Here is a 14518-nt window from a genome sequence, read left to right as displayed (position 1 = left end):
ATACAACTGAGCCCCTTAGCAATCTTTCGGGTCTCCAAGGCTCTCGTGCATGCTCTACCCCAAAAAGTTTTCCTGATATTTCTCACTTCTCTCTCTCCACTCCCCATTTCCTTCCCTCTCTTTCATTCAGTCCTTTCTTCTAAGTCCTCTTCAAGCATTTGTAGACCACCATTTTTGATTCCCCCTTCTTAAGAGGAGTTGCTATTGGGTGGAATCAATCCACAGTTGTTTCAAAAAATATGTTTATTTATTTGAGAAAGGTAAAGTTAGGCAGAGACAGAGAATGGGGGTGCTGCTGGAAACAAACTCCAGACACAAGCACCACCACATGCATCTGGCTTACATGGGTTCTGGGGAGTTGAACTTTAGTTCTTAGGCTTCTCAGGCAAGTGCCTTAACTGCTACATCATCTGTCCAGCCCCATAATTCTTTTTGAAGTGAAAATGACCAAAAAAAAAAAAAAACCTTTAAGAAAGAAAACCCATAATCATAGCCGAGAAGCAAATGAACTATGGTTCTCCTTCAGTGCTAATATGTAGTGATGTCTTAAAATGCCATGGGAGAGTATTGATATGATAGATAGTTTAACCGTCATGGGCACTGCTGGCACAGGCCCTCTGGCTGCCTCAGAAGAATAAAAGCTATTTAAAATATGAAGTAGAAAGCAGTGATAAATACTAATTCATGTATATTATTCCTTTACTTTAGTGAATAGTTATTAAGAAAGTCAGTGATTAATGCATTTCTAAAACTTCTTAAGTCATTCAGTAACTACATTCTAGCTAATAGGCTTTGGAACTTAATGTAAAAAGTTATCCATTTTTAAAAACAAATTATCCATTTTATTTTGGGTTTCTTGAGTCAGAAAAGTTGAACTTGTATAAAGTTTTCATGACTTAAAAGTTCATCAGCAACAATACACATATACATTAGCTGCCACACACACATCATACCACACATACTACACATATACCAAAAAAAAAAAAAAAAACAATAAACAGAATAGGCTGTGTTGCATTCATGTGCTAGTAGAAACACTTCTTCACTGATCTCAGTCCTGAGAGGGATTTGTTACAAGAGCATTTTGATGAAGGATTTTGAGTCATGTAGGAATCTTGTATTTGAAAGCAGAGTCATTAAAAAAAAGAGCCAAAATGTTTCAATGTAAAATTATAACTATGGAAAGACCAGATGTTAAGCTTTTCCAGTGATTAAATTTAATACAGGAACAAAGCTTAGACAGTTTCAAAGAGTACAAAGTTTACATTTGTTTTCTAATCTTGTATTCCCTTATGAATGTGTCTTAGCCTGGCTTTTGACAGAAGCAGATGAGGCTTAACTATATAATGGGTTACTATCAAGGATCTTGACCAGAGTAAGTGTGAGAAAGTATTTAGAAGCTGATGGCTATAAATTATTAATTGTACATTAGAAACTACATTGTGCAACTAAAAAGCCAGTTGTTCATAAATACAGTCCCAATGCACATTATTGAAATGGAGAAATAAATTGTCAGTGTTTCACCTGAGGGGTTTTGTTGGTGGTGGGTTTTTTTTTGTTTGTTTGTTTTGTTTTTGTTTTTGTTTTTGTTTTTCAAGGCAGGGTCTCACTCTAGCCAAGGCTGACTTGGAATTCACTATGAAGATGGCCTCAAACTCACAGCAATCCTCCTACCTCTGCCTCCCGGATGCTGGGATTAAAGGTGTGAACCACCACACCCAGCTTTCACCTGAGTTTTATTTGATACTTTGTGTTTATATATCATTTGTTCAAAGTAAGTCTATTTTCCTATTTTTGTACTTATGTACTGTTTGTAGTAAACTTCTCAGCAGGAGTTATAAAGATTTGATAAAATTATGCTACATTGGGGATTTTTGCTATACAGATACATGTTACTTTCTGTTTTAGCATTCAGTGAGCAAATAATCAGTTAATGTACCTCAGTGCAGTCATACTGTTCATATGCATCATCATATTGTTTGTTCCTAATATGCACAACAAAATTATTTTGTGAGTATCAAATATAACTAAATTCTTTGTCTTATCAAGCTCTTCCTTAAGAAGTAGGTAACCATCTCTTACAAAATGTGAGGAAGCACAGAAATAAGCAAAGCCTTAAAAGGACTAGACATGTGCAACCAATTTCTCTTAGAACCATCTTACCTGAGTGGGTAAAAGGCAAAGTGAAGAACAGAGACAGCATGGTCATTGAGAAAATGTCACAATGACCCCGTGGAAATGTCAGAGTACAGTTATCTAAAAACCAGAAGGCTGAAGCCTCTTCAAAGCACTGGAGTGCACACTCCAGTAATTAATGCACTAGCAAGTGAAACCTTTCTTAACACAGTTACCAGAGCACAAGCAAGCAGTGCGGAGCAATAGCACCTGAAATACTACTGACAACCTTTGTGCAGGAAGAGCAGCAGCCCTCCTAATCTGCTGAAAGTGAATTCTAGCCCAAGGCCGTGGTAGTAACAAGACACTGGACAGCAGAGCATTAAAACAGAATTCTGTATACTTGTATAAGTGATTGAATGCTAGGAAAAGGAACTATGTCTGTGACCATGTATAATAAGAGGTCATTAAATGTACTTGTACTAGTGGTTGATAGTGTGTTTATTTATTTCAATTTATAAATTTTTGTAGTTCCAAAATCCCAAATTTAATCTTCCTTCAAGAAATATTGACTAAACATTGGGATTTGAAAAACAAACAAACCATTGATGCAATGTCTATGTATAAATCTGGGGGAGCTGGAGAAATGGCTCAGCAGTTAAAGTACTTGTTCACAAAGCCTGAGGGCCTGAAATCTATTCCTAAGTTCCCACATTAAGCCAGGTGCACAAAGTGGCACATACATCTGGAGTTCATTGGCAGTGTCAGGAAGCCCTGGTGTGCCCATTCTTTCTCTTCTTCCTTTTCTCTACTTCATTCTCTCTGTCTCAGTAAATAAATAAATAAGTAGATAGATTTTTTTTTAAGTTGGCACAGAGATAGAGAAAATTGTCCAAGTGGACCTGCATTGGTCCTGTTCCTTGTTAAAGGTGGATTGGTTAAGATATTAAAGTAACAGTTTATCAACTGTGAAGAGGGTGATTTTTATAACAAAAATATCAAAATAATGTCCCTTCATAACTTTTTTGAAAAATAATCTACACTCATCTCCCTTTTTCCTCAACTCAAAACATTTATCCCTCTTCTATAATTTACGTTTAGCTGTCATTATTTACCAAAATTGATTTCATCAAGATCATCAGAGATCTTTTCTCTTTTTTTTCTTTTTTTTTTTTTTGGTGTGTGTACATATGTGTGTGCATGCATGTGCACATAAACCACAAATAGATGTTGAATGTCTTCACTTACCACTCTCTATCTTTGGAGAGTTCTGCTTTAATCTTTGAGGCAGGTTCTCTCACTGAACCTAGGACTTACAGATTCCATTAGAACACTTTCCAGTAAGCCACAGGAATTTATCTGCCTTCCCTACACTGGAATTGTGGATGACAGAGTGCTGTAGATGGTTCAGTCGTAAAGTGCTTGTTGCACAAGCTTAAAGACATGAATCTGGATGCCCACTACCTATGTATAAGGTATGTGCAACAGTGTACATCTGTAATCTTGGGACAGGGAGCCAGAGGCAAGGACTCCCTGAGGCTTGCTGAATAGCTAGTTTAGCCAAATAGGTGAGCTCCAGGCTCAAGGACAGACCACATCTCTATAAAAGATTATGGAGAGTGGTTAAACTATATGTCAATCTCAGAAAGACAAATATTGTATACTTTTTCTATCATTTGTAGATCCTATTCTTTAAACAGACCCAAAAAAATCATGTGTGTATATGTGATATGAAGTGAAAGTGAAACTGTTTAGGGAAACATGAGACTCATAAGAGGAGGGAGAAAACAGTAAGAAGTATGAGATGATATACACAAAATATCTTATATCCTCTTATTAAAATGCCTTTATGTAACACAGTACCATGTAAAATGAATATACATCCATGTGGGGAAATGACTTTTAAAAAAGACAACACTTTGAAAAATACAGGTACTGGTGAGGGTGTCAAGCAAACAGAACTATTACATGGTGTTGGTGGAAATGTAAGTCAGTACAGCCATTATGCAACACAGTGTGACTATTCATTTAAAGTTACCATATGAGCCAGCAATCACACTGTGGGTGTACATCTAAAAGAATTATGTCACAGGCACCTACACCTCCACATTCACTGCAGCACCACTCACAATAACCAAGATATGGAAACACCCCAAATGAGTATACACTATACCCTATAAATGTATACAATGAATGCTTTTGCAATAAAAATTTAAAAATAAATTCTTAAACTAAAAAGTAAATTATAAAACTTATTGAGATATTTGGCAAATTTATCTTTGTAAGTACATGCATGAGTGATGGGTATGCATGTTCACAGATATGTGGGTGCACCGGTGTACCCAAGTGTGTGGAGGTCAGAAATTGATGTTGGGTATCGACCCCCGTCAGTCTCCACTTTATTTACTGAGGCAGACCTGGGATTCCTTTTCTCTGCACCTCTTGTGCTGGGGTGATAGGCAGGCTGCCACAATCACCCAGCATTCACATTTCTGCTGGGGACCTGCAACCCTACCCCTGCTTCTGTTTTCACCACTAAGTCATCTCCTCAGCCTTAGCAAATGTCAACAAAATTATTTCTCTTGATTACTTTGAAGGATAAATTGAATACATGAATTGAGAGACTCAAATTCTTAACATTTTGCTATGTTGATGAATATGCTATTTGCACAGTAATTTTTAGAAGTGACACATTAACCAAAATTTCTACCCATTGCAGGAGGTTTGCTCATCATTTCATTTACCTGGATGCCAGATATTGAAGATATAAGTGACAAATACTCATCTCAGTATATTGATTCAGTAGGAATTCTAGCCCAAAGTGACATATGCTTAATATATCTAATATGTCATTATAAATGTTAAGATAGCTAAGGGATACAGAAAAGGGATAGAGTTCAAGGTCACAGAGGAGCTTACTTCATAGTTGAGAGGGCAGGAAAATCTTTATAGAGACTAAACTAGTGGAAAAGAACATGGAGGAAACACTTATGATAAGTACTCATCAAGGAAGACAGGAAACAAGTTAAGATATCAGAGTATGGTGAGAATTATGATGTTATATATAGTTCAAGGAATAATGCTTCTCTCTGCATCAGAGAAGTTAGCTATGTTTCCTAGAGACTAAACTGAGGTACAAATTCAACTGTATTCCTAAATATTTCCTGGATAGTTGTAATCCCTTAGCTATTCTAAGAAATACACATGATCTACAAAGACCTACTGAAGAATCTGAAATAGGCTTATCACAGGAAACTATAGAAGTTTTCCTAAGAGATAGTGAAGAATGTAGCTGATAAATTTGGAAAATTCAGGATCTACCCTACCTAATTCTCATCCCGTTGAACTTGATCTACCACCTTAATGACCAAAGGAGGTGGTGTGGAATGTCGTCAAGTCAGCCATAAGGACTCCTGCCATAGGATGGGAACTCCTGACAGTCCTGTGGCCATCTGAAGGTGTAATAAACCTGGGAATTTCCCCTGGGCCTGCCCTACCTCGTCCCATGTGCATTGATGGATGGATTTATAAAAATGGCGATAAGAACATTTTGGCTACAGTATAGTGATATAAATGAGAGTATAAGAATTATGGGCTGGAGAGATGGCTTAACGGTTAAGCGCTTGCCTGTGAAGCCTAAGGACCCCGGTTCGAGGCTCGGTTCCCCAGGTCCCACGTTAGCCAGATGCACAAGGGGGCGCACGTGTCTGGATTTCGTTTGCAGAGGCTGGAAGCCCTGGCGCGCCCATTCTCTCTCTCTCCCTCTATCTGTCTTTCTCTCTGTGTCTGTCGCTCTCAAATAAATAAATAAATAATTAAAAAAAAAAAAAGAATTATAACACACGTGGAAGATTTCAACCAAATCATGAATGACATGGATGCCAGATTATAGCGACAGGATTGTAATCTAAGATAGGAAATGAGTAGGACCCTAAACTTTAGTGTAAAAGTTAATATGATCATTTTTAAAATTATACCATGAAATAAGAAATTTGCTTGCCAACACATCTTGGAAGGAAGACCAGAAATTAGTTCTATGATGGATGGTCTATCTGACAGACTAAAAGATTGACATAATTCAGGAAAACAGACAATCATGGAGTCTCAAAATTGCAGCCTAAAACTGGGGAGAACTAGCCTGACATCTAGTGGACAGATCTGATTCACAATATGCATTGCAATTTACGCCACTGTTTTCCTATAAAGGCACAATTGAGCTCCTTTAAATTACCTTAACTTCATGTATAACAGCCACTAAAGATTGATAAAGAACACAAGGACATTCAGAAGGTTATAACTTTGATAACAAAAAGTAAATGATTTTTTTTTTCTCTTTTGAGATAAAGACTTGTTAGTCTCCCTAAGCAGACCCTTTTGCCACTCTCTGTACAATGCTGAGATTACAGCCCTGGGCCACCCATTCCGTGGAGAGGTGTGTGTGTGTGTGTGTGTGTGTGTGTGTGTGTGTGTGTGTGTGTGTGTGTGTGTGTGCCCTTTACACATGTGAAGGCCAAAAGAGAAGATTAGATGTCCCACCACCACCACCCTGTATATTTTCTTGAGAAAATTCTCTCACTGATTCCAAAGCTTGCCATTTTTCAATACCTAGCTGTTCTTTGCTCCCCACAAAACTTCGGTTATAGGCATGAGTGGCCATGCCCAATAGTTTACATGGGTGAGTAGGAAGTGAAGTCAAGGGGTCTTGGGCCCCCTCAAGTTTTCATACAAGGTAAGAAGCCCTCTTAGCCACTGAGCCATTCCTCCAACCCCTATTTTTTTTCCAGTGAAACAACCATATTTTTTCTTTTGTTTTACCAACACTTACTCTAATTCTAAAAACTGTTATGAAAGTTTTCCAGTATCCCTTTTCCTAAATCAAATGGCATCTTCAGACTTATCATTACTTTTTATAGCTGCACAGGTATACACACAAATGTTCAACCATCTTTTCTACCTCTTAGACCTTCTTGGAACTTCTATTCTCATTTCTTTTAGGTTCACTTACTTTTTGTCTTTGTTTATCCATTAAAGAACACTCAGGCATTTTCCCTTCTAATAACAAACCCTTCTGCCCCTCCTTTTTGTTTTACCTGCACTTCTAGGATTTTAGTGGTTTAAAACTTTAAAATGGTGCTCTATTTACTTTTCCAAATAAATACATATTTTGAGGCTCCTTTAATCTTTAGCTACTAAAGAACTGAAAAACTCGCAAATTACAGAAAATTTCCTTGACATCTTTAGGAATGATGGCACAGCTTTTTCTTGCTTTCAGTAAATACACTCCGTAAAATGGAAAAGAGCAAAAAGACATTCACTTAGGAGTGCTCTATTGTATCTGGATTCCTTGGCAGGTCTCTGGTCTTGACTGCTTACTTTCTCCCCCGCATCCCAATGTGCTGGAGTCTGTGAAGTGCACCTACAAATGCCCTGAGAACATAAAACACTTTTGTTGCGTGAACAGCACAACAATTCTTTCTCCTAGAGAAAAAAAATGAACAGCATATTTTTAAAACATACTTCTTCTCAGAAAGATAATGTAAGAAAAAGAAAAAAAAAAAACGCAAGGAAAATGGAGGCGCAGCATAGTGATACAGACAAAGGCAGCCAACTAGACCAAGGCTTCCCATCCTAAGGTAATCAATTAGACCAAAGCGCCAAGGAGTAATGGAAGGGGAAGGCAGCTTCCTGTCCCATCTAATGCGTTTTCTTCTTTCTGTCTGTTCAGGAGATCAACTTACAGTAGTGGGCCAATGTGTACTTAACCACATGCAATTTCACCCAGGTGGTAAAACTACTATTCACTCTTCTAACTGCAAAGTCTGAAATAATTCACACCAAGAATAAAAAGTGGCAAGACTCTTGCCTTTGAGAACACTCAGACCTTCCCTGGGGTTATCAAGCTGTGAAGAAACCTCAGGCACAAGTCAGAGGCTATAAAGGTGAAGACTAGAAAGTTTCCAAGGAAACAAAAACCATGCACACAAAACCAACTCAAGCTCAGCTGTGTGAAATGCCTGAGGCTGAATTTCACAGGCAAGGAGAAGACCATACAGCACAGTCTTTGAAGAGGAGTGCTCCGTGGACTCCCTTAAATCAGGAGAGGCAAGTGGACAAATGGCAAAGTGGAAGTGATGCCTACGCACCATGTGGGCAAGGACTCCAGGGAATTGGGCAAAGAGGAAAAAAGAACTCTGCAGGTTTTGTTGCTGTTTTTATGAGGAGAAAGTTCATTTTCATGGATGATATTCTGAGGAATTCTGCCTGGAGTTTTCAAGGGCTAGAGGCCCTGGCATGCCTATATTTCTCTCTCTCCCTCCCTCCCTCTCTCATCTACCTAATCCCTCTTTCTGTCTCTCTCAAATAAATAAATATCAATACCAGTGCATTATCTTACAGTTCTGAAAAATCACATGTTTGCAATACCTCACTGAGTTCTCAGGAAGGTGCATGGAGGCTTGTAGTCCATTAAAGTATTGGGGCAGAACTCCTGTTTTTGCCTGTTCTAGCTGCTCCACACTACCTTGACTATCCCTAGCACATGTCTCCATTCTCCCAAGTTAGCAATGGCCACACAAGTCTTCCTTCTTCATTAATGAAAGCCCTTGTGAATACAGTGGGTACTCAAGTTACAAGTTACTGTCCACAGCTCAAGATCAAGTGATTAATCTGCCTTAGTTCGTGTGTAGACACAATTTCCTTTGGTTGGGTAGATTAGCCTATTTACTTATAGTTTCTTGAGATTGGAATGTGAACATTATTGGGAATTATTACTCTGCCTACCACAGACTATGCAAGATTCCTGTGAAAAACAAATGGCACAACATGAAAAATGCTTATATAATGTTTAATAAAACAATAAAGGTTACTCATATAATTACATAAAGAGAAAGTGGATATGCGTCATTTTATCTAACTTTACTGACCAAACCCAAAGATGTATGTAATGGTTAGAGTATTTAAACAAAAATTCTTACTTATGTCCATTGCATTTTGAGTCATTTCCATTTATAACTCCTTTACAAATCAAATATAGTCATTCTACAGATTGAAAGCATCAGCAACGCGTGGGCCTTCATGAGATCATTATTTCAGTGGTGAGAACCAAAATGTACAGAGGGAAATCATTGGCTTGCTGGAGTTAACACAAAGACACAGCCATTAAGCAACCAGGACATGTCTCCAAAGTCACAGACAGTCTCACACAGGAGCCTCTGAAGAGAACACAGGGAGTCCTGATCTCTGCAGTGTTCTGTTAGCTCTATTCAGTTCTGAGATCTAAATTACTGCTGATTTTCATCTTTTAATCACTTCAGAGAAGTTAAGTATCCTTGGGAAACACTGAACAGTGTAGCACATATCTTATCCGATTGATTCTAAATTAATTTGATCTCTTAACTTCCAGCTATTGAGCTTCCTGAGCTGATAAAAAAAAAAAAAATCTTAAAATGTTTTTTTTTTTCTGTTTCACAAATAAATTCTGACAATATATGCTGATGTTTGGGGACAAAGTTAAATTTGAATAATTATTTCCATCTAAATAGAAATAGAGCCAGGCCTGGTGGCACACACCTTTAATCCCAGCACTTGGGAGGCAGAGGTAGGAGGATCTCTATGAGTTCGAGGCCACCCTGAGACTGCATAGTGAATTCCAGGTCAGCCTGGACCAGAGCGAGACCCTACCTCAAAAACCAAAATAAATAAATAAATAGAAATAGAAAAGTTTTACCACATAGAATATTTTATACATAGGAATATATAAACACATAAAATATGTTACATAAGAATATAAAAACATAAAGAATAACAATCTAGAGACTTACTTTAAGGACTTGAGTATTATTCAAATTATAGTAAAGCCAGGTGTGGTGGTGCATGCCTTTAATACCAACACTTGAGAGGCAGAGGTAGAAGGTAGGAGAATCGCTGTGAGTTCAAGGCCACCGTGAGACTACATAGTGAATTCCAGGTCGGCCTGGGCTAGAGTGAGACCCTACCTCGGAAAACCAAAAAAAAAAAAAAAAAAAATTATAGTAAACACCCCTAAAGGGTACAAGTCACTGCCTGCTATATATTTCCCTGAAGATTATAACTATTAACTCTCATAGGAAGATAAAACAAAAATGCAAAAACTAATACTTTATTGAAATTTTAAAGGCTCATCAGTGTGATCTCTGTTACCTACAGTTATTTTTAAATGTCAACACTGGCATTATTACAAGTTCCTTGTCAGTATTGACATTAACATAATATTTCTGTAAGTTGGATGGCTAAAATAATGTATACCATTTTGATTGTTGTGGGGTTAAATTGACTATGTACAATAATACTGTCAATGTCTAACCTTCAAAATATTGAATTTTATATTATAAATCAAAAGCCATAAAAGTTAAATTAACTGATAATAAATTTCATAGTCTTATTGATGGAAATTATAGTCTTCCTCTTTTAAACTTAAAATGAAAATTCTCTAGTGACATTAACTGCTCCATGATGGGCAGTAAGAACAAGTCCTGTAAGGAAGTGGAATCTTTGCCAGAAACAAAGTGTTGGGCTATGTCATCTGTCTGGGACTCTGTTTTCTCTTCTTCAAAAGTATTTCAAAATTTATATGGAAGAGGCATATTTTGGAAGCTCTAAGATCTCATAAAAGTCTTTATTTTATAAAGAAAACAATATTTTGAATCTAGAGAATTGAAGTAACTTCAAGTACACAAGGCAGGATTTATTCACTATGTCCCTTCCATTCCACTAGGCTGTCAGCAAGGTGACCAGTGTTCCTACTGACCCTCAAACCCTGTTTCTCAACCCTGAAGAAAGCATCAGAGGGACAAGATATCCAACATAGCTGCCACTCACTTGGTATGCTGCGAGGTGGAGGAAGAGGCACATTTTTAATGGCTATCAAGTGAGCCAAAATCGCTGTCGGGAGAGGAGACACAGGCATCTTCACGGCTCCAAGGCAGCTGACAAGAGGCTATATGAGGATCAAATAATAGCTCTTTTCCTTAGAACATCATAATGCAGAACCTTCAAGGCCTTCTCTGATAGGCTGAACCCACAGAATCTTGGTGCTTACAGTTCTGACACGAGTTTTGCATGGCAAGTGAAGAGTGAGGTGCGGATCCTGAAGAAGTGTATTAGAACCCAGTGCAACTGATGAAGGAGATTGTGTATGCAGAGCGAGGACTGAGGAAAGGCATTGTCTTCCACAAGGCAGATATCATGAATCTAACTTAGAATTCCTTTCGATGGCCTCCCATAATCCAGTACCCTTTTCTAGCCTACTTGCTTAATGTCTGTTCAAAACATACTCTGAAAGTCACAAACCCACTTGTACTCTACTTACACCCAATCTCTTTCAATTTATTTAGTCAAAATTGACCTCAATAACATGAAAGAAAGAAGACTAATTCAAAGCATGTCTGTCAAAACTTCTGTTCTCAGAAAAATAATAATTGAATGGCCAATCACAAGGTGGGCTGTGTTTGGATTGACACTCTAAGTGACTTCTATGCATCATCACCTATCTAGTTTGGTCTGTACAAGATACTGTCCCCATTTTGTCAGTTTGGAGACAAGGTCCTGGTTATAGTAAATACTGTTCCATATTTTCCAGCCATTGAAAAACAGCTCCATTGATGAAACTCAGGTTGATTCCATTGAACAACAACTTTGGTTCAGACAAAAGAAAATATGTTTAGCAATCTTTTTTAAACATAGTTTAGATGCTAACATCTCATTGTTGTGCCAAGACCCCTGACCAGTAGCCAAGTCCCCCGGTCACCCAGGAGTCACCCAGAGAACCGCCACAGAAGCCGAGACACTCGAATGCAAAAGCAACAGGTTTCTTTATTGCAAGCCTAGGCCTGGGCTCCTTCCCCACAGTCTGGCACAGCGGTAGTGAGGGAGAGAGCCCCTTTCTTTTGGGGGAAGGGGTTTATATAGAATTCGAACAAAAAAGTGGGGGATAGATACATGATTGGTTGATTTAAACTGTTCTGATTGGCTTGGGGTTTCAGTGGGCAAAGTTGGGGGCAGGAGCTAGGGGCACTCCAGACAAATGAAGTCATCTCCATTGTCCTTGAAGTGGAGATTCCTCAGAAACGTGAGGGGGAAAGGCAGCAATTAAGCAAGCAAAGTTTACAGAAGCAAAAGGTCAGCACATTGGCCGGCTAGTTCTCTATCTAATTCCGGCCTGAGCCTTTTATTTATTTATTTATTTATTATTTATTTATTGATTGTTTTTTACTTAAAATTGTTATATTTGGTCTCTCATCATGTTAGAAGAAAGCCCTGACTTGGGCAAGTACCTGTGTGTACTCTCATGTTGTGAATATTGGCTTGCACTGATTCCTTAGATGCACAGTGTATTTTCTCTGTGCACATGCCTTTGAATTCACATTTTTCACTGTAGATGCTCAAAATTCATTTAAATTTAAAAGTAAAAGACCTACCTTGTTGCTATGAGCACATGACCTAAGTCTTCCTAGTCTAAAAGAGAAAAAAGATGTCATTTTTTTTTTGTCCCATTACATTTTCTTTAATACGGCTTAAATATTCTCCAAAATTTACTTAACCATTTTCACAAACAGCTAGGGAAGCATACTGGAAGAGTCACCCAAGTTTGAATGGCACAAGACTTCTTTCACATCCTGTCTATCCCTTACACATCCTTCCTTGGTATCTTGTAGGAATACTGTAGCAGACAGCTTCAGGTTCACTGAGATGAACTTTCAAACCAGACACAGTTATGGAGGAAGGGATATTTATTGAAGCTTTCAGATCCAGGGGAAGTTCCATAATGGCAGAAGAAGCTGGCCTGCCTTCACAGGACCAAGCAGAGAGAAAGAGAGAAGTACAAGCCAAAAGCCAAAAGCCACAGCACACTTCAGTAACTCCAGCTAGGCACACTTTGCATATCTGAAACCCACCACCACACTTTAAGAGCCACCCAGTGACACTACCTCCAGCCAGGTGACTGCAGATGCAATCTAAAAACAAATAAACAACTGAATACATTGGGGGCCATCTATTCAAACCACCACAAATACATAGCCAGAGAAGAGATTTGAGAGCATTCGCAGAGCCTAAGGATAGCCTGGGGTGCTTCCTTCTTCTTAGGGTGAACCCATGGATTCTTTCTCTGTCCTAAACACATTGTCAGCCTTTCTACTGTAAGGCAAGGCAGTATGGGACTCAGGTTCACCCAACTCACTACCCTCTCACTAGTGGAACAAAATAGCAGGGAAAGCAGCTTCATGGAGCAAGGATGAGCTTTTGCTCATGGTTTCCTAGGTTTCAGCCCACATTTGGCAGGTGACATGGCAGGAACGCCAGGGTAAAAGGCACTGACAAAGCAAGCCGCTGAACCCAGAGTAGCCAGGATAGCTGAGATAGACTGGAGGGATCCAGGTACAGTCATGCCCTCATTGATCCACTTCCTCCACCTAGCCCGGTCTCCAAACAGTCTACTCAGTCGCTAATCGGTGAATGAGTGTTAACAGAATTCATGATAGAAACACTTCTCAAAGGCTGACGATCAAGCCTTTATTTATTTAACACATGAGCCTTCCTGGAACAGTTTTGGATTCAAACCATTCCAGAATTCCCACTTTTCGGCTCCAATTCTCTTTCCTAGTTGCTGTCCCTTCCCTGTCTTATTTAGTTTGTGAATGTGACTTTCACCTCATCACTCACAGTGCTGCCCAGTTTGTGCCACGAGTGACTTACGAAGATAGCATTCCCATCAAACATGCCGCTTGTCATCTGATTTTTTTACTAGTGTAATCCCTTTTTTGTTTGGGTTTGACATTTTGAGACTTGAACTTCCATGTGCTGTGCTATTCAAAGTTGCCTAAATGTATGCGCTGAGCTGGGCTTTTCCCCATGACTCAGGGAAAGTCGTTATTCTTCTTTCTTTACTGCTCCAGTGTTCCACTCGACACCTCCACAAATCACCACAATTTGTGCCACATTGTACATGCAGTGTCCTGTAGCAACTTCTGAAATGGCCTGTAATATTATAAATCATTGTGCTATTTTGGTCTAAAATGTGGCTTAGGTAAATATCCATTGTTGTACATTTTTTAGCGGAGAACTGTTAGTCACATTTATTGTTCAGAAAGAGAGCCTGCTAGCAGTCACTTTTGTGTTATTCTTTTACTTATTTATTGCTTTTTTACATTTATTATTATTTTTTGTTGTTTTTTTTTTTTTTTTTGAGGTAGGGTCTCACTCTAGCCCAGGTTGACCTGGAATTCACTATGGAGTTTCAGGGTGGCCTTGAACTCACGGCAATCCTCCTACCTCTGCCTCCCGAGTGCTGGGATTAAAGGCGTGCACCACCACGCCCGGCCTACATTTATTATTATTAACAACATATTTTATATGGACCCATCATGTG

At 38.7% G+C, this 14518-nt stretch overlaps 1 protein-coding gene across 1 annotated transcript in view; it reads right to left on the bottom strand.

Moving 5' to 3' along the window:
• The window catches only part of Cnbd1 (cyclic nucleotide binding domain containing 1), a 403107-nt gene extending 392048 nt beyond the window's left edge, over positions 1-11059 (bottom strand). Inside the window, 1 exon segment of the mRNA XM_045143551.1 lies at positions 10972-11059. Within this exon segment, the coding sequence (XP_044999486.1) occupies positions 10972-11059 (88 nt within the window).
• Positions 11060-14518: the final 3459 nt, after the last annotated feature.

The sequence above is a fragment of the Jaculus jaculus genome, chromosome 2 (assembly GCF_020740685.1).
Source record: "Jaculus jaculus isolate mJacJac1 chromosome 2, mJacJac1.mat.Y.cur, whole genome shotgun sequence".
Classification (NCBI taxonomy): domain Eukaryota; kingdom Metazoa; phylum Chordata; class Mammalia; order Rodentia; family Dipodidae; genus Jaculus; species Jaculus jaculus.
This window is presented reverse-complemented; position numbering and strand designations above follow the sequence as displayed.